This window comes from Syngnathoides biaculeatus, chromosome 15, assembly GCF_019802595.1.
Source record: "Syngnathoides biaculeatus isolate LvHL_M chromosome 15, ASM1980259v1, whole genome shotgun sequence".
NCBI classification, from domain to species: domain Eukaryota; kingdom Metazoa; phylum Chordata; class Actinopteri; order Syngnathiformes; family Syngnathidae; genus Syngnathoides; species Syngnathoides biaculeatus.
In genome coordinates this window covers 20658492-20676609 of record NC_084654.1, presented here as the reverse complement: position 1 = coordinate 20676609, position 18118 = coordinate 20658492, and the positions used below count along the sequence as shown (strand labels likewise).

The following is an 18118-nucleotide window of genomic DNA, read 5'->3' as shown; positions in this document are numbered from 1 at the left end:
CTAATCACGTGACATAGAATGATGTCAGGACGAGCTGATTGGCTGAGGATGAAATCCCGTCCCTATTTACGTAATGCTCAACAATCACGAATCAGTGATTTTTTTTTAAGGGAAAACACTTTCTGACAAAACGTGCACGTAAAAACGAATTCATTGAGAGCTGCAGTTAGACGATTGTTGGGAGTAGTTTGATACTATGATTAGGGGGGAAAAAAAACTATCAATATCTTTATGAGTTAAAAATGTTAAATAATTTATGTCCTTTTTCTCAGGTTTGCCAGATAACTTGAGTTGAAAAGGCCCTTATTGTCCTTTTTAAAAAAAACCCTTCTAATTGGTATTTTGGGCCTCACGGTTGAGATGAACAGATTTCTCAATACTTTACATTAAAAAAAAAAGTTGTTTGGATTACTCCTCTTCATGTAAATATGGAAAACGTCTTAACCTCTTCCCAAAACTTGAAACCCAAAACCCATCATGAAATCTTATTTTAAAACCATAAACAAAGCCCAAACGTTTGCCTTAAAACTGAATATTTTAAAATCTTACCCACTATTCCTTGTCTTATTGAAACTGAGCCCTTTTTACTGGTTTCCATCATCCATTTATTAAAAAAAAAATTGTACACCTTGGCCAAAGATTTAATGTATGCCTAGTCTGACTTTAAAAACTTAATACCCCAAAGATGATATTTTGGTGTCTTGTAAAATAAAAAAACCTGTCAACTCAATGCTAATCTCATATTTAAAAAATATTTATTATAACAGCAGTAGAAACATTGATAATCCAAAATAGAACAATGTACAATGAGCTGAACAGCTCAAATTTTTTATGCAACAAAAAAGTAGCACATGTGGTGATGTACAACATGAGTAAAAAAATGCAATTAAAATGAGAAAAATGAATTAAAAAAAAAAAACCCTGATCAAAACAGATCAATAAAAAATATATAAAAAAAGCTAAAAACAAATAACCACCATAACAAGACCATATACCATAAATGTAAAAAACGTGATTCTTTTTTTGTCAATGTAAGGCACAGAAGGCTGCAAACACGGGAGACGTCAATGGTCACACTTCTTGGGGTCATGCTGGACAACTGAGGGACCTGACAGGAAACAAACACATATTTCCATTTAAAAAAAAAATACATAATGATATTCTGACTTCAGAGTGGCTGGCCCAACATGTTTTTCCAATTTATGAGTTTTTCCCCTTGTGCTGCAAAAAATAAATAAATAAATAAAATAAATCAATCCGATATTATCTCCAAGCACGATATTACCTCCTGTGATCCAAATTGACAAAGTGAGCAGAAGAAAAGAGAAACTCTTTCATGGCCTAACACCCGAATGTGCACCCAACTCTCTAAAATCCACGAGCCCTCACCTGGCATGGTCCCGATCAATCGCTGCTGGACCTTCTCCAGATGGTGGATGTATTCGGTCAAGGATTTTTCTGGTTCTTGGGATGTCGCTGCAGAGGCCAAAGTTGAGTTGGAACAGGACCTAGGGAAAAAAAAAAAAAAAAAGGAGTGAGATAATCCATTTATTGTTATCCTAATAGTAAAATTGCTTTGGTAATTTTTAACTTCAACTTTGTTTGTGGAAGTGGCGACATTGCCTAATGACCTCCATTCTGTTTATCTCTCACTCACAGGTTTTGGTGGATTATTATTTTGTAATTAATGTAAACATTCATCCATTAATCAAGCCGCTTATCCCCACGAGGGCCACGGGAGAGCTGGAGCCTATTCCAGCTAGCTTTGGGGGAAAGGCGGACTACACTCTGAACTGGTCGCCAGTCGGTCGCAGAGCGACCCCATCACTGAGTGGGAATCGACCCCACGCTGCCTGCACCAAAATCGGGCGTGTGTACCACTACACCATAAGCGACTTGTGCTTAATGTAAACAAAATAATTCTTCAGGATTTATCCACCTGAAAAAAAAAAATTCTAATTCATAGTTCAAATCGGCGGCACGGTGGAGCAGCTGGAAAGCATTGGCCTCACAGTTCTGAGGTCCCGGGTTCAAACCCGGACCCGCCTGTGCGGCGTCAGCACGTTCTCCCCGTGCCTTTGTGGGTTTTCTCCGGGCTCTCCGGTTTTCTCCCACATCCCAAAAACATGCAACATTAATTGGACACTTTAAATTGCCCCTAGGTGTGATTGTGAGTGTAGCTATTTGTCTCTATGTGTGCCCTGCAATTGGCTGGCAAACAGTTCAGGGTGTATCCCGCTTCCTGCGCGTTGACAGCTGGGATAGGCTCCAGAACTCCCCGCAACCCTTGTGAGGATAAGCGGCTAAGAAAATGGACGGATGGATAGTTAAAATCAGCAGAGAGCAATTACTTTTGTGCTAAGCGGAAGTACGTTGGCACCTATTGTTTACAAATTATCGCACGGTCGATGTGTGTTGCATTTGTCAGAACTGGTTTACATTTTTTTTGGGGGGGGGGGGTCAAAGGGAGCAGACCTGTTGTACAGCTTGAAGGGGTATTTGCTGGACGGAACAAAAGCAGACACCGCGTCTCTGTTTGGGAGGGACTCGGAATTCAACCGAGGCTGCTGCTGCTGCTGCTGCTGCTCTCTTAATACCTCAACTTTCGACCCTGGGATGGACAGAAAGTGAAATCGTACAGACACAAACGTGTGCGCACTCACTGACAAAGACAGATACACACTAACTAACCCACACAGGCACACACTCTCTAATTCCCAGACGCACTGCCGATAAAACACACTGAAATCCTTTCAAATCAACAGCAATTTTGCACTGCGCGGTACATTAAGACACTAACACACATGAACTGAGAGAAAGACGCACTGACACATGCAGATTTAAACGCACAAAACACACACTGACCTGGAGCGTGGTTACTCGGTGTCCCGCACGCTTTCTGCCACTTCCTGTTTAGGAACTTCATTCTGGCATGAGAAAAGTTCAGTTTCAGATTGAAGTGGTTTGAGCACAATTAATTTCATTCTTAATTCACAATCGTTCAATATTCACCTCGAAATGGCAATGACCACCCGGACCGCCGACCTAAATTTTCTGAGGGGCGTGCGTGACGAGGGCGGCGGCGGCGACGGCCGTGCCCCCATGGTGGCGAGCATGCACAGGGTGGCCTGCTCGCATTCCCTGAATTCTCCCAGAAGCAGAAGCAGGTAGCGTTTCTGGTACACCAGAGCTTTCCGGAAACTCTCCGCACGTAAGTAGCGAACATATAAACGTTGCACCTAAAAAGGAAAATAAGACATAAAAAAAATAAAATAAAATAAAATCATTTCTCTCAACCCACTGTTGGACTTTATTTTGGTCTTTTTTTTTTTTTGTTTTTTTTTTTTTAGCCCATGGAGTAACAGTCTACAATTTTAATCCTTTTTTTTCGGTCTTACTGCATAAAGGTTTTAAACATCACTTGGTCACCTGTTAAAATATCTTTTTTTTTTTTTTTTTAATACTACAAATTCCATTTTGCTTGCATTTTTATAAACACCCTCAAAAATTAAATTGACACATTTTCACTACCATTTCTTTCTCAGTTTGCAAATAAGGTGAAAACCAACATATCTGCAAATCCGACATTCACAAATTCAGATATTCAGAATTATTTTAGGAACCTAAACACCATAACTAGTAATTTAAAAAAACAAAAACATTTTCATGGGTTTAAATTGGCTCTGTATCCACACAGCACAAGTTGATATCCATTAATTCCATCCATCCATCCATCCAGCCATTTTCTTAGCCGCTTATCCTCACAAGGGTCGCGGGGAGTGCTGGAGCCTATCCAAGCTGTCAACGGGCAGGAGGCGGGGTACACCCTGAACTGGTTGCCAGCCAATCGCAGGGCACATGGAGACAAACAGCCACACACCTATGGGCAATTTAGAGTGTCCAATTAATGTTGCATGTTTTTGGGGTGTGGGATGAAAACGGAGTCCCCGGAGAAAACCCACGCAGGCACGAGGAGAACATGCAAACTCCGCACAGGCGGGTCCGGGATCGAAACTGGGACCTCAGAACTGTGAAGCAAACGCTTTCCAGCTGCCTCACCGTCCCGCCCAAGTTGATGTAAAGAATATTATTGATATATTTAAATGATAGAATTTGCAAATGACTAATTCAGAAAAAAAAAATGCACCAACAGAGCTACAGCAAATTTAAAAAATGGATATTGAGATGGACATAAATGGCTCGCATTGAGTCCAGTGGGTAAAATGCACGTTGAGGTGCAGAAGGGGGGTTGTGCCGACTCTGTGGGCAAAGTTGACAGACCTTGTGGTTGGGGGTCATTCCGTTGACGGGTATATTTTCACTCTCCGTGGCCACTTTGGCAAGCTCGTGCTCGGCACGTTGCAGCTGGCGCTCCAAGCAGGTGATTTTCTGTTTTAAAGATGTCCGCTCTAGGCGCAGCGACGTCACACTACGTGTCAACTCTGCGTTGTCGCTCTGCAGCTTCTCCAGCAGGGTGGATGAGGAAGTGGGCGGGATCTATTGGGAGGAGGGGAGAAAGGGTTTTGTTATGAATGAGTACTGTAACAATGTTTTTCGACAATCAAATGTGATGGATGGTGCCCAAACAAATACACACTCGCCTGTGTAGCGATCACTTCACTTCAGGTCGCAATCATTCTTCTCAATCTCAAATTTCCAAGAAGTATTTATCATGCCAAGTTGGCTCATTTGAAAACAATGGTTTAAAAAAAAAAAAAAAAAAAAAAAAAGACTGAGTCATCTCCAACGTACACGGAAGCGTGTTGCGGCCACATGTTAAACTTTGGTAAACCTCTCCCCTACAGACGTGTTTTTTTTTTTTTTTTAAATATGCATTGTTCTCAAATGATTCCAACGCGTATTTAAAAAAAAAAAAAAAAGAAACCGTCGGTCACAGTGATGTTTACGTAGGTTAGCGTGTGGCCGCAACACGCTTCCGTGTACAGGGGCTGAAGCATATCCCGGCGGTTTATTTTCTTTTTTTTAAGTATGCATTGGACTCATTTGAGAACAATGCATATTATTAAATAAAAAAAAAAAAAAAAAAAATCTGTCACGGAGAGGTTTACCGAAGTTCAACGTGTGGCCGCAATACGCTTCCACATTCACGAGCCATCAACCCGTCGTCCCCCCCAATCATAGTTAATGAATGCGCGTTTGTATAAAACCCGGGGTAATTTATTCAAATATTGGTATTTGAATTGAAAAAATCGGAGTGGCTCCATCACTATGTGGATATGAATGTGTCCCTGTTTTTGACCTGCACTGAATCCATCTTGGGGTTGTCTAAAATCAGCTTTGATTGACTTCAACTCACCTTTGACACTGAACACGCTTCCTAGAAAATGGATAAATGTGTCGACTGTGGTTAAATTGAAGTTGTACCTGCTGGGTCTGTTGCGAGCCCCGGGCACCGGCGTTGGCGCCGTCTGTATGGCAGTATTGGCCGCTCTGTCCCGACATCCTTTGAGCGGACATGTCCCGCTTCTCTCTTTGGAGCTCGGCCAAAGTGCGCTCCAGCTCCTCCGTACGTTGCCTGTCCTGCTGTCTCAGCAGCTCTAAATCTCGCTTTAGGGAAAAAAAAACAACAAGAGGGGTCAAGGGTTGATCTAATCATTTTGGAATTTGACATTCCATTGCTACAGTGGGGACAAAAACCCAAATTATTTTAGTTTACCACGAACCTATGCTGTAGGGGAATTATTTCATTGTAAGATGATGCAAGTGTAAGCAAAGAAAAAATAAAAATACATAAAATGAAAAAACCTCTTTCAAAGCTTGTTTGGTATCATGAGAAGTAAAATAAGTCCAGAAGGGAATAAAACAGAATAACTTGTTTCAAATAATGTATTTTTTTCCCCATAAGTGAAGGTGAACATGGACTTTTATGAGATAAATATTTTAAAGCCATCTCACTCATCTTACTTCTAAGTCATAAAACAGTCAAATGAAAAACAGCGAGCACTGCAGCAATTTAGCGTGTCGACGTTCAAACTAGTTTATAGTGCGCCATTCGTAACCTGATATGCTGAAACTGTCATAAAGACTTCCTCGACTGATCTTACCAGGTTGTTGTTGGTTTTCTCCTGCCGTATCTCCCTTTCCATCTGCTCCTGGTAGGCTTTCCTGCGCTCCGTTTCCCACTGCTCCTCCCGCTCCCTCTCCTTGTCCTTCAGCAGTCGTATCTTCTCTTTCAGCTGGCTAAGCTCCACGGCTTGTCTCTCCAAAGTGCATTCAACCTTTCTTTTCTGCTCCCTCAAGGCCTCCTCCTGGCTCTTGTCCTCGTCCTGCATCCTCTGGTACTGCACGACCTGCGCTTTCAGTTTCTCCAGCGAGGCCGCCAGTTCTTCCCCTCGCCTTTGCTCCTCATCCAGCTGCGAGCGCGCATCGGCGATTAACTTCCTGTCCCGGGCTGCGTCGGCTTCGTGTCTGCGGCGGGTCTCGTCCAGTTGTTTGGCGCTGCGATCTCTCTCTTCGTCCAACGTCAATTGGGCGTCCGCGAGCTTGGAACGGATTTCAGACACGCGGGATTCTGACTGGGTCAAGAGGTGTCCTAGCCGGGTGATCTCCTGGCGCTGGTCGGCCGAGTGCTGCCGCTCGTCTTCCAGCTTCTTCTGCGAGTCGTCCAAACGCTTCTCCAGCAGAACACTGCGGGACTGCTCGATCTGGAGCTCACGTCTCAGGTTGCTGCACGTCACAGTCTCCTGCTCCACAAGACCCTGGAGGGCCAGTATCTCGGACCGCCGCTGCTCGGACGTCGCTCGCATAATCTGGTGAAGGAATCGTGTTGTTTAGGATTTTAGGTTTAGGATAGTGGATACGTGGAGGTGGGTTATTTGTTTTGCTACAGACTACAGCAAACAAATCAATCCATACAAGAATACCAGAATCGATTACAAGGTCTTTGATGCCATTTTGTGGCCTTATAATAAAAAAACCCTTTTTGACGGGTGTGTTTCAATTCAATTCCCTTTTTTGTTTTCTCCCCAACAAATCACACAATATCTTATGTTGTTTTCCGCTACGGTTTAGTACATACTTCCAGTCTTTGCTCCATCTCTCTCCCTTGCCGGATATTGAGAGCTCGTTCTTGTTCCAGCTGTTGTTGAAGCTCCTGGACCAGCAACCGTTCCTTCGTCAAAGTTTCCTCGCACTCTTCTATAGTCACTCTGCAGGATTAATTGAGTGCACGTGATTTAAGACAAGGAACTATGCTAAACCATTGACCTCCTATTATTCACATTTTTCATACCAAGGGAATCCTGAGAGTAAGGATTTGGGAATAGTGAATTATATTTACATGAGAAAAAGTGCTTTGCGGCATTAGAACGAGTGACCAACAGACGTGGATACCTGAGTGCTTGTATTTTGTTCTTTTGCTCTTGCTGAGTCTCGTGCGAACATTTCAGCTGCTTTTGGCTCTCCTCCAGCTCTGCTCTTGTTTGAGATTCCACATTTAGCAGGTCTATGTCGGCGTCGCCTCTGGACTCAGTCTGGGGGCAGAGAAAATAATGTGACTACTGTACACAGGATCAAATTGTATAGACCGGTGGTGTCAAACATGCGGCCCGCGGGCCGGAGCCGGCCCACAAGGAGGTTTGATCATGCCAGCAGGATAGTTTAAAAGGGAAAAAAAATGCATAAAGAACACCGAATGAATATTTTTAATGAGCACAAAAAAAAAAAGATTCAGCACGAGATATGCTGCTTTGAAGGGAGACGGAACGGTGGCTGTATTTTACATTTTTAACTGGACGGACGAGCTGGACCCTCAGACATAGTTAACATGACCATTGAAGCACTGTCTAGTGAATTGGCTTCCTGTTGCTTGGATTAAATGGCACAGATGTAGTCTATTGACAGTGAAATTAATATGCTAAGTGTTGATATTAGCAAGTAGGGTAGGATAATTTTTTTTTCCTGAATTCCTCAGACAATGCAAGCAAATATTTTACTGCACACATAGAAAATGTCTCCCACAAACCCAACGTTGGAGCTTTGCACAACTGGCTACACCGCCTCCAGGTAGCCTTGCAATTATTTTTTGCTGTAACAATTTATCCTCCGAAACTCTGGGTTCCACTGGACTGATTTTGAGTTTTTTTTACGTAAATGGGGGGAAAAAAAAAAAAAAAACTCAACCTTTTGAGGTAAATCTGGTGGCACAAACAAGTGCTTCAGTTGGTAGTGGCTATTGTTTAAACACTGAAAACTCACACGTGTACGTCTGTTCGCCATTTGACATAGCAGCTCACGCAGCGCAATGACCGTCTTCTGCAGGGCTCTTTTCTCTTGCTGCCATCCCATGGGTGGGCTGGAGCATGGCTTATCCCCCTCGTCCAGTAAAGTGGGAACCTCTTCCTCCTGGGGCTGTGAGAGTGAGTTTAATTCCGCCGCATGCATCGGATGGAACGACGACGGGGCGCGACGTTGGGACAAGGTCAGTATTCTACAGCTTTCTTGGTACACTTTCCTCAAAAGGGCCTGTTAAAAAAAACCAAAAATAGATATTAGAGATGTGATTTCAATCCTGCCCACTGGTTGGTGACAAAGCAACAGATTGTGGAAAATGAATATCTCAAAATATTACTCCAATGCATCTTTCTTCTTGTATGTGGTCCTTTGTCTCATACAATCACACATAACTCAAAGAACCAATTTATTTGTATACAAGCAATTCATCACATTTCCATCATATGTCCCATTTAAAGGCCGTCAACCGGTGTATTTATCGGTCTACCTGAAGCTCTGGAGACAAGAGGTCATCGCTGTAGCTCATGCTGCCTGCAGCGCTATCCGTGTTAGCGGTGGGGTTCATGCCTCGGCAGCGGAGATACTCGACAAACTGAGCGTCCAGCCTCTCAGTCTGGTCCAGCTCCACTCGCAGCCTCGCGCCGAGCTCTGAACTCACGTCTGGACCGCAACAGACGATAAAAGTCAGCTTAAGTGTTGCTGCAACAATTTTACAGGTGCAGAACGTACGCCTACTTACTGCTGCCGTAGCCGTCGCTGGCCCATTCCGGTGCTGACAAGGAAGAGGTGGAGCCGAGTGATGATGGGGGTGCTGTTAGGTCAAGTCCTTCCAAATCATACACCTCAAAGAAAAAGAACATTGATACAAATCAATCCTCACCGATTTACAAATCAGGATTCACAAACACTCTGACGCGTGATTTTTTTATATACAAGATACAGTAACTTTCTATCACACCTTAAGGTTGTGCGCTTGTGTCAAAAGTGCCATGTTAGCATAATAGTAGCTAAAATCAGCTATTAGCCTCCAGCGTGACTGAAGAATCCATGAGAGGGCACAAAGGCAAGTGGGGCTCCTTGTGGGGTCGGGGCAAGAGAATGAAAGGTTATAAACTTCGTAAGATGATGGACAAAAAAAGAGCCAGATCCCGATTGTGAGAAATGAACAACTGATCAAAAGGTTACGGCTGACAATAAAGTACAGTGAATGCTGAACTGAAGATATGGGATGTCCTATCCAAAATGTATTAAAGTATTTTAAACAACCGTATCAATGCAGCACAGAGTCAAAAAAAGCATTAAAAAGTCAAACAAGAAATTCGCATATGGCATTTTAATGGGTTGTAAAGCAACTACTACTACTATCATTATTACTACTACTACTACTAATAATAATAATAATTACTTGGTTTTATACAGGGCTTTACAACATATGCAAATAGAAAAAAACCAAACTCCAATAACATTTTTCAGCATAATGCCCCAGTGAATAAAGATAATTTCAAGAGCAAAAATTGTTTACCTCTGTTTTCTGTTCTATGTCAAGGTCCATCTGTGTCACATTAATGATGCTAAGGTAAGCTTCCGATGATTAGAATATAGCTCACCAGAATGCCTTTCGGCTTTCCAGCCCAGCATGAGAGGCACATGCCACTCGCTAACTTGCGGGCTAAAATGGTTGGGGCCAGTAATAACAACAACAACAATTTGCTGTTGCATCTGATAACTACTGATGCGAATGAAGACCCTCAAGTTCTTATATAATAGGGGAATTGGAAAAGCCTGTCTCGATCCCTGCATAATAATCATTTAGGTGTCAGGAAAAAGACACGTATGGTGCTGTTGTGAGGACGTACTTTATCTGCACTGACTGAGTCCACAACAGAGAAGTTGTCCGAGACGGAGAGAGACCGCGGGGAGTGGCTGCTCTGTGAGGTCGGGTCTGGAGTTATGGTCCTGGAGAGCGGAGGGTCCATTGCCACCCCGGGGGACTCGTTGAATCGAGGGTGGTCTAGCTCCTGTGCGCTCAGCTCAGACAGACGAGACCCCAGAGTCGAGGCGTGGCGCTGTTCCTGGAGGAGCTCTTCGGAGCAATCCAGGTGTCGCAGCACCTCCGGGGAGCTCAGAGAGGTGTTGTCACGGTAGATGCTCACCAGGTCTTCAAAAGCCCTCTGAGAAACATCTACAAAAGTAAAGTAACAGTATTTTGCCTTAAAAATATGAAATGATGCCATGTACTTTTAGAAATGTCATTGCACTGTTCTCCTTATGTTTTAGGTTATTCCCACAGTTTTGTTTTAGTATCAAGATAAGCAGTTAGAACGTGGAGTTAGCTGTGTTTAGTATTAATGTGAAGAGACTCAACTCCCCGGAACAGCAGTTTTTAATTAATTTGAAGATATTAAACTGCCAGCAAATAAAGATTTTTAATATCCACTAGAATTTCACATCATTAAAAGGCATACAGATTCACCATTCTGCACAACTAGGCAGCTGAACAGGACAGGCGATAAATAAATGCACAAAAGGGAAGACTGACAGAACTCGCTCGATCTTGGAGGTTCTGCCCAAGCCGTCGAGGACTCACCCCTGTGCGAGCTCGCTTTGTGGCGACCAAGCATTTCCGGTTGGAGACTGCGCGGCCTGATTTGCTGCGGCTCTCTGCGCTGGTAGGAAAGAGTCTCCTCCCGCACTTTCAGCTCCTCCTGCAGGCGTACGAGCTCCACTTTCAGCCAGTGGTTGTCGCTCCCCAGGTCCGCCAGAGCACGGTCTTTGCTCTAACGATGAAATATGAAAGGCAAAGTTCAGTCAAGTATGAAAACATAAGTGCGTGATGTACAAGGGGGACCTCAGTCAGGAGTTCCATTCCGTTCTTACGGCAGCAGCTAATTTGAACATCAGTTTGTTCATCAGTTTGCTATATGTATTCAAGCCATTTTCAAGGCAAAATATTCAGCTCGAGACATTTCTCATATTCCTTTTTTTTGTCAGTATTTCAAATTTTCCATGACATTTTTTTTAAAAAATGACAATCCTTTACCATTACTCAACATTTCACATCTCTTCACTATTTCAACATCCAACTGTTCTACTTATTGAGAACATACAGTTATAGAAGTATGTTTTCATAAACCCAAATTCCTACTTTTTCAGAGAACCAAATTTTCCAAAACAAAAATATCGAGCGCAGGATTTTATTTCATTGTATTTGTTTAAGCAGACTTGCACAGTTCTCAACTGATTCAACCTATTCTAACTTCAAAATTGTTAGCAGATATTTTGGGTTTTACATTTCCACAATCTTATTATCCCCATTTCTTCAAAATTCTGCATCGCCACACTACACTTCCCAAATTAAGAGGCCTTTTGCATTACCCACCTAATCCTTGCGAATTTCTCAACCAATTTAAACAACTCCACGGACATTTCTACATTAATAAAAAGAGTGTCGCCTTTGAATATGATTTTTTTGTGTCTGGCTGTTACCTGTCCTTCTTCACATAGTTTTTCAGCTCTTTGAGTGCTGCTGTGCAAGTCTTGTTTCACAGTGGTCAACTCCCCCCTCAGGGCCTGATGCTCTGCCTCCAGTCTGGTCAGCTTCGTCTCCCTCAACCTTACGGCGGCATCGGCTTTAGCCAGGGTCTCCTCAGCGTGGTTCTAACAGAAAGAAAAGGTCTCATTAGTATTTACTCTTTGATTAATTTAACATTAACCTCACCCTTTCTTGGCTTGTTCTCCAGTCAGTCATATAACAAGCAATGCACAATGTTAAATCAAAAACAGAATTGTGGTTTGTCCTTGTACCTCAACATGAGCCAAGCTGGCTCCCAGCACACAGACACAAAGCAGTCTCAAACGATCCAAATTAGCTTTTTCGGCTATGAAAAAAATATCGCACAGAATTACAGAGGAACTGCTTTAAAAACAAGAGCTACCCCCGAATCGTCCATTCACTTCCTCATTTCAATGTCACTTCCTCCGCGTTGCTGCGGTGACGTGGTGCTTGGTCTAACTACAACCAGATGTGCTCTTGTTAGCTATACTACATGCATTTTTTTTTCTTTTTTTTAAGTGGAGGCATGCCATTACTTCCCTGAACCCAAAACAGAACTCATTGACTGGTCAAAAGTGGAGAAAACGTGAAAACAGCACATTGCTTCTTTAAAAACTGATCCCGTTAGCTTTATCTATTTCCAACATTTTACAATTGATTCACTATAGTGGCGGTGCAAATATGCATAGAATACATAACACATTCATTATCAAATTAATAACTATTTGATAATCGATTGTTCAGACATGAACTTAAAATTGCAGACATCCTTTGAATTTCGACTTTTTGACAATATTCCAATTTCTGTTATTTTTGTGTTTCATCAAAATAAGACCTCAGCAAACATCTCTAGAAAATAATGTTTACTATTTATGCCTCTTTACTGACATTTACGGACCTAAGTAGGAATGATGATGATGATGATTAATATACTAGGGAAATTGTATGCTAGATATTAAATTAATGAGCTTCATGTGAAGATGGTCTGTGTTGATTAATTTAGTACATACACTGCAGCTGTTTCTGTAACATGGGTTCATCATTGTATAGAAAAATGTACAGCATTTGATTCCAACCATTATAAAATTTCCTCTCCATATATTAATGATCGGAATGTTTTTAATTATTATTATTTTTTTTTTTTTAAATGGTAGTGAAAGACTCACCAGCACTTCCTTCTGAGCATCATCTTGACTACTCTGCTTTTGCAGGAGCTGAGCGGTGAGCTCTTCAGCACGGGTCCTCAGCGCAGCGGCTTCTTGCCTGAGCCTTTCAATTTCTTCCTGGAGTTGCCCCTCCCTCCGCCTGAGCGCCTCTCGTTCGTCAGACAGCTCCACCTTGACAGTCTCGAGTGCATTCACCCTCGCCTGCCCCTGGGCGACGGCATCCTCTGTGTCTGCCACTTTGGCTTGCAGTCTTTGGATTTGTGCTTCCAGAGTTATGCTGTCAGTCCTCATTTCCTGTTCTCTGATTTTTAGACCTTCATTTTCTCTCAATAATTCATGTTCTTTCTGCTGAAGTTGAGTAACCACAGAGGCGAGATGCTCTTTTTCTTTTTGCATAACATCCACCTGCTGCGCTCGTAGTCTGAAAGCACTCTTCTCCTCCTCGATGCCCACCAGCTCAGCTTCTTTGAGATTGAGGAGGCCTTGGATCTTGTCTGCTTTCTCCCTCTCCACTTTCAGCCGTCGTCCAAACTCTTCGCCGTGCCCTCTGTACTCCTCCTCCTGGGTGAGCAGCAAACGCTCCAAGCCCTCCTTCTCTGCCACCGCCGTCTCCAGCTGACTCTGGAGGGCCTTGAGGCGCGTGCGGAGCGGCCGAGAGGAGGCCGAGTGAGTCAGGCTGAGCTCGTGCTTCAGACTGCTGGGCCCGCCTCGAGGCTCGGGGCTGGGAGATGGCGAGGGATTGATGCTGTCGCCGTCCTGTGAGTCGCTCACCTCGTACACATTGGGCCCGAGCTTGGAGAGCTCTGCCTGCAGCGTGCTGATGACTTCGTGGAGGCGCTCCTCCTCTTCCTTCCTGTCCTGGCGCAACCTCGCAATTTCGGACTGAAGATGCTCCACTTGCGAGCTCAAGTCGTAAAGCTCGGCCTGGAGATCCTTATGAGAGAATGATTGGAATAAACCATTTGTACAAAAATGTCAGACACTAATCGAGTCTAGGCACTTAAGCAATGTTTCCACCAAGCCGAGGTGTGTGCTTTCAAGCTGCGAATATTTGGCCAACACTGCACAACTCTACCCCTGTCCTGTGACAAAACTGCTTGGTGGAAACTCTGCTTGTGTGTAGTTAAGACCTTATTGTTGGTGTCCCCCAGCTCCTGTTCCAGCCTTTGGATCTCAGTGTTGAGGTGGTCAATTTCCTGGTTCTTCTCCTGAAGCAAGGCAGAGGAGAGGCTCTCCTCCTCTGGCTCTTCCACCTTCTTTAGTACCTCTTTTTCCTCTGCCAGAATGTTTAGAGATGACACTTGCTCCTTGTTTAAAAAAAAAAAAAATGGTGCTGTAAGCAGTGTACACAAGTATAATATAATAAAATGTACATATAATTTTGGCAAGTCTACCTTGAGGGTCTCGATCTGCTCGACGAGTGATGCATTCTCACAAGTGAGTCGCTCCAGCTGGAGTGTGAGGTGTTTCAGCTCCGCTTCCTTAATGCTCAAGTCCCTCTGCACATTGTCCAGTTGGCCCAGAAGAACTTCCGCCTTAGATAAAATAGTAGCTGAAAATTCTACATTGGAAAACACCTAAGGATACCGCTAAAACAGTGATTTCCAACCTTTATAGAGCCAAGGCACATATTTTACATTTGAAAAATCCCACGGCACACCAACAAGTAAAGTAAATGTCACCAAAAATGGATCAATTAATTGCTGTATGTACTTCCTGCCATCTAATAGAAGAGGATTTTTTTTGTTCTGTCAGTCATTGTGCCTCACTGGCATACATAGATGAATAAATATACATTATTTCTTGGAATAATTGTTTTTTTTTTTAGCAATTACATAAAATTGGATAACTTCGTATGGCACACCTAAAGACCGCTCACGGCACACTAAAGTAGCCCGGCACACTGTTTGGGAATCACTGCGCTAAACTACGCTATTGCTGTAATAAAGTTCTAATACAGTATATATTAGTGTTGTGAAAAACACTCCAAATTTGTGTTTCAAATTAAGGTTTGAAGCAAGGGTGAGGGTTTCTAGCCTGGGTTAACATTTTAAACGTGGATTACTGCATCAAATAAGGGTTTCAAAGTAAGATTAGGGTCTGAGTTATTAAACCTGGGTTAGGTTTTCAACTCCAAGGCTGGGTTGTGTTTGAACTTTGGGCTACAAGCCAGGCTTACTGCAAGATTGTTTCAAACAATTTAAAATGTAAGGTTTCAAGACAAAGTTGGGGGGTTAGAGTTTCAACACTGAGGTTCAAACAAGACTTATTGTTCCAAATTAGGGTTCAATACTAGTGTTTGGGTTTCAAGAATACGGGATTTCAAAGTAGGATATCAATACAGGGTTAGTTTCAAACAAGGGTTAAGGTTACAAATAGGGCCAGGTTAGGGTTTCAAGAAAGGATTATAAATTCAAAATCAGGATTAAGGCCAGGTTTAGGGTTTCAAACAAAGCTTAGTTTTTCAAACTAGGGTTAGGAATTCAAACTGTGGTTTCATGGGTTATCTCGTACATCAGGGGAACGTTGCAAACTGCGGACAAAACGCAGTCTACCTCTTGTTGCTTGTGCTGCAGGCTTTGCTGCGCTGCGTCCAGAGCATCCCTGAGCTCCTGGATGGGTTCCTGCATTTCTTCATGATAACAGTGTCTCGTCTCATCCAGTCTGGACTGCAGTGCCGATATCTGAAGCCTGTTGGACAAGTGCTGCTGTTCCAGGGCTTGCTTATCCTGGGGAAGCAGAGGAAGAGTAGATTCACGTAAGATAAAGCTGAATTTACAGATGAGCTGTCCAAAATTTGTTTTGCAAGTAAATATTAGATTTTGAATTCAAGATGGGAATTACAGGGGAAAAAAAAAGAATGACGTCTGCATTTAGTGAAATTGTTGAAGCAATATGAGTGTTGAGATTCAAGCACACAATATAATGTAAAAAAAAAAAAGTGATCATGCCAGTCAAGTGCAGAAGTAATAATACATTTTATTTGTAAACCGCTTATCATGATACTCAAATATGCTTTAGAATTCCACACATTTACACCACAGTCACAGCCCGGTTGTGGTGAACGTCTCTAATTTAATAATAATAATAATAATAATAATATCAAAATACAAATAGCTCTTACTTGTGTGAGCTCATCCTCCCTGAATTTGGCCCGGTGGAGTTCTTGTTCCAGTTGTCTGTTACGCTCAGCACTACTAAGCAACGCTTGCTCCAGCTCACGGATTCTCACGGACATCTTCTCGATCTCCTCGTTGTGCTCGGCGAGCTCTTGCTGCGCCTGCTGGTTGGCCTCCACCAAGGACGCGTTGTCGTCCAGCTTGCCTTTGATGGCTGCTTGCAGACTCTCCACCTTGGAATAAAAATGTGAAATGTGGGCAGAATGAGGCGGCATGACGAGGAGGTTTTAAGAGAAAGCATTGTAGGAATGAGATTTGTAAGCTACAGTTGAACCTCCAAAGTCAGAACCTCCGATCCCCTCTGTGATGCTAAAGTTGTTCTGATTTCAAAACAATTTAGGAGTGGGAGCTGCTTTAATACGACAGCCAACTGACAGTGAATAATTTTGAAACATTAAAAAAAAAAAAAAAAAAAAAACACACTGAGCAATATAAGGTTACAAGTGATGTGATAATGCTGTTTTTTTTTGACAATCGTGCAAATGATGCTGGGTCCTCTTCTAATTTAATTAATGTAAAAATGTATTATTTTCATTTCTAAATATGGGGAAGCAGGGTATATTATGTTCACACATCTGCTTCACAGTTCTAAGGACCAAGGTTCAAATCCCAGCACCGCCTGTGTGGAGTTGCATGTTCTACCTCGCGACCGTAGTGAGGATAAGCAGCACAGAAAATGAATGAATGAATTTTTAAATATGTAAAAATGGAAAATAAAAACCATCTGGCTAAAAAATAGGTTAAAACAATGCCAAAAAATAGAGCAGAACTCTTGACAATGTCAATGGGAGCCAGATTAAAAATGACCTGAAGAGCCTAGATTTCCCGACGTCTCACATGAGGAAGGTTCAACTTTTGAGACATATTTCATATCCAAAGGACAACGTTTTGACTTTGGAGGTTCCGCTGTGTATGGTTGGGAACTAAAAAGGAGCCATTCTGGATGAGGGGCCTCTGGGAGAGAATGATGAAGTCAAGCCATTCAAAAGGGAACAGCGACACGAAGGTGAAGGAACAGTTAGGTAAGAAGGAAGCAAATTGACGCATGCAACATGATTGACGGAAGGGCAACTATAAATAAAAAACACTATGAAATATGGCATCAGAGGAACTTCAACAAAAATGCACGGCATGCATAGAATTCAGAGATATGCTGTGGTTGAAGTCCATACCTGCAGAACCAAGTCCTCAAACTACAGCAGCCATTGAACACAAACACATGGCAAAAGTCAAGCTTTGTTTCATCACTCCAAAAGGCAGCGGGTTAAAACGCCGTTTAACAGCATCACCACGATACAATATCCTGCACTTCTCAACTTTCTCATATTGGATTCATTAAAAACGGGTTTTGGGGGGTGAAAATATCCTGCATGTTATGACCTACCTTGTGGCCTTTGATGTCACCGCCAGCAGTCTGCCTGAGCTGACTCTCCAGCCGCCTGATCTCCTGTTGGAACTCGTCTCGCTCGTGCTCACGCTCGACAGTTTGTTCCTGTTTGAATAAAAATCAAATTCAAGTCATTGACGTGAAAAGCACGTTGGACTTGGCTGGTTGCCTCAAAGTCCTCCTCTCATGGCTGCGAGTCATATCAAAGGGTCTGCTGGACTTGGCCCAGACAATGGTGGGATGTCCCACTCAGCTGTGGTTATCTTAGAGTGCCCTGCGAGCACGTAACATTACACCAAAATGTTCCCAATTTCATGTTATATTTTCTGGCAATGTGCAATAAATTGGACGGCACGGTGGACCAGCTGGACCCGGGTTCGATTCCGGTCACGCCTGTGTGGAGTTTGCATGTTCTCCCCGTGCCTGCGTAGGTTTTCTCTGGGCGCTCTGCTTTCCTCCCACATCCCAAAAACATACAACACTAATTAGACACTCTAAATTGCCCCTAGGTGTGATTGTGGGTGTTTGTCTCTATTTTCCCGTTGACAGCTGGGATAGGCTCCAGCACTCTCCGCGACCC

At 43.0% G+C, this 18118-nt stretch overlaps 1 protein-coding gene across 5 annotated transcripts in view; it reads right to left on the bottom strand.

Moving 5' to 3' along the window:
- Positions 1-743: 743 nt before the first annotated feature.
- Positions 744-18118, bottom strand: part of pcnt (pericentrin) — a 50178-nt gene continuing 32803 nt past the window's right edge. For 3 of the 5 annotated variants that reach the window (XM_061843457.1, XM_061843459.1, XM_061843461.1), the window contains 23 exons: positions 17536-17643; positions 17324-17344; positions 16097-16324; positions 15528-15701; positions 14367-14507; positions 14103-14279; positions 12973-13905; positions 11740-11910; positions 10841-11030; positions 10110-10435; positions 8993-9095; positions 8741-8913; positions 8218-8484; positions 7354-7493; positions 7040-7169; positions 6066-6770; positions 5386-5568; positions 4282-4497; positions 3013-3239; positions 2866-2927; positions 2476-2611; positions 1390-1508; positions 744-1108 (listed from right to left, as the gene is read on the bottom strand). In XM_061843457.1, the coding sequence (XP_061699441.1) occupies positions 1065-1108; positions 1390-1508; positions 2476-2611; positions 2866-2927; positions 3013-3239; positions 4282-4497; positions 5386-5568; positions 6066-6770; positions 7040-7169; positions 7354-7493; positions 8218-8484; positions 8741-8913; positions 8993-9095; positions 10110-10435; positions 10841-11030; positions 11740-11910; positions 12973-13905; positions 14103-14279; positions 14367-14507; positions 15528-15701; positions 16097-16324; positions 17324-17344; positions 17536-17643 (4974 nt within the window). In that variant the 3' untranslated portion in view covers positions 744-1064. The remainder of the gene's footprint in view (positions 1109-1389; positions 1509-2475; positions 2612-2865; positions 2928-3012; positions 3240-4281; positions 4498-5385; positions 5569-6065; positions 6771-7039; positions 7170-7353; positions 7494-8217; positions 8485-8740; positions 8914-8992; positions 9096-10109; positions 10436-10840; positions 11031-11739; positions 11911-12972; positions 13906-14102; positions 14280-14366; positions 14508-15527; positions 15702-16096; positions 16325-17323; positions 17345-17535; positions 17644-18118) is intronic. The other 2 variants (XM_061843460.1, XM_061843462.1) reach the window with 1 other exon arrangement.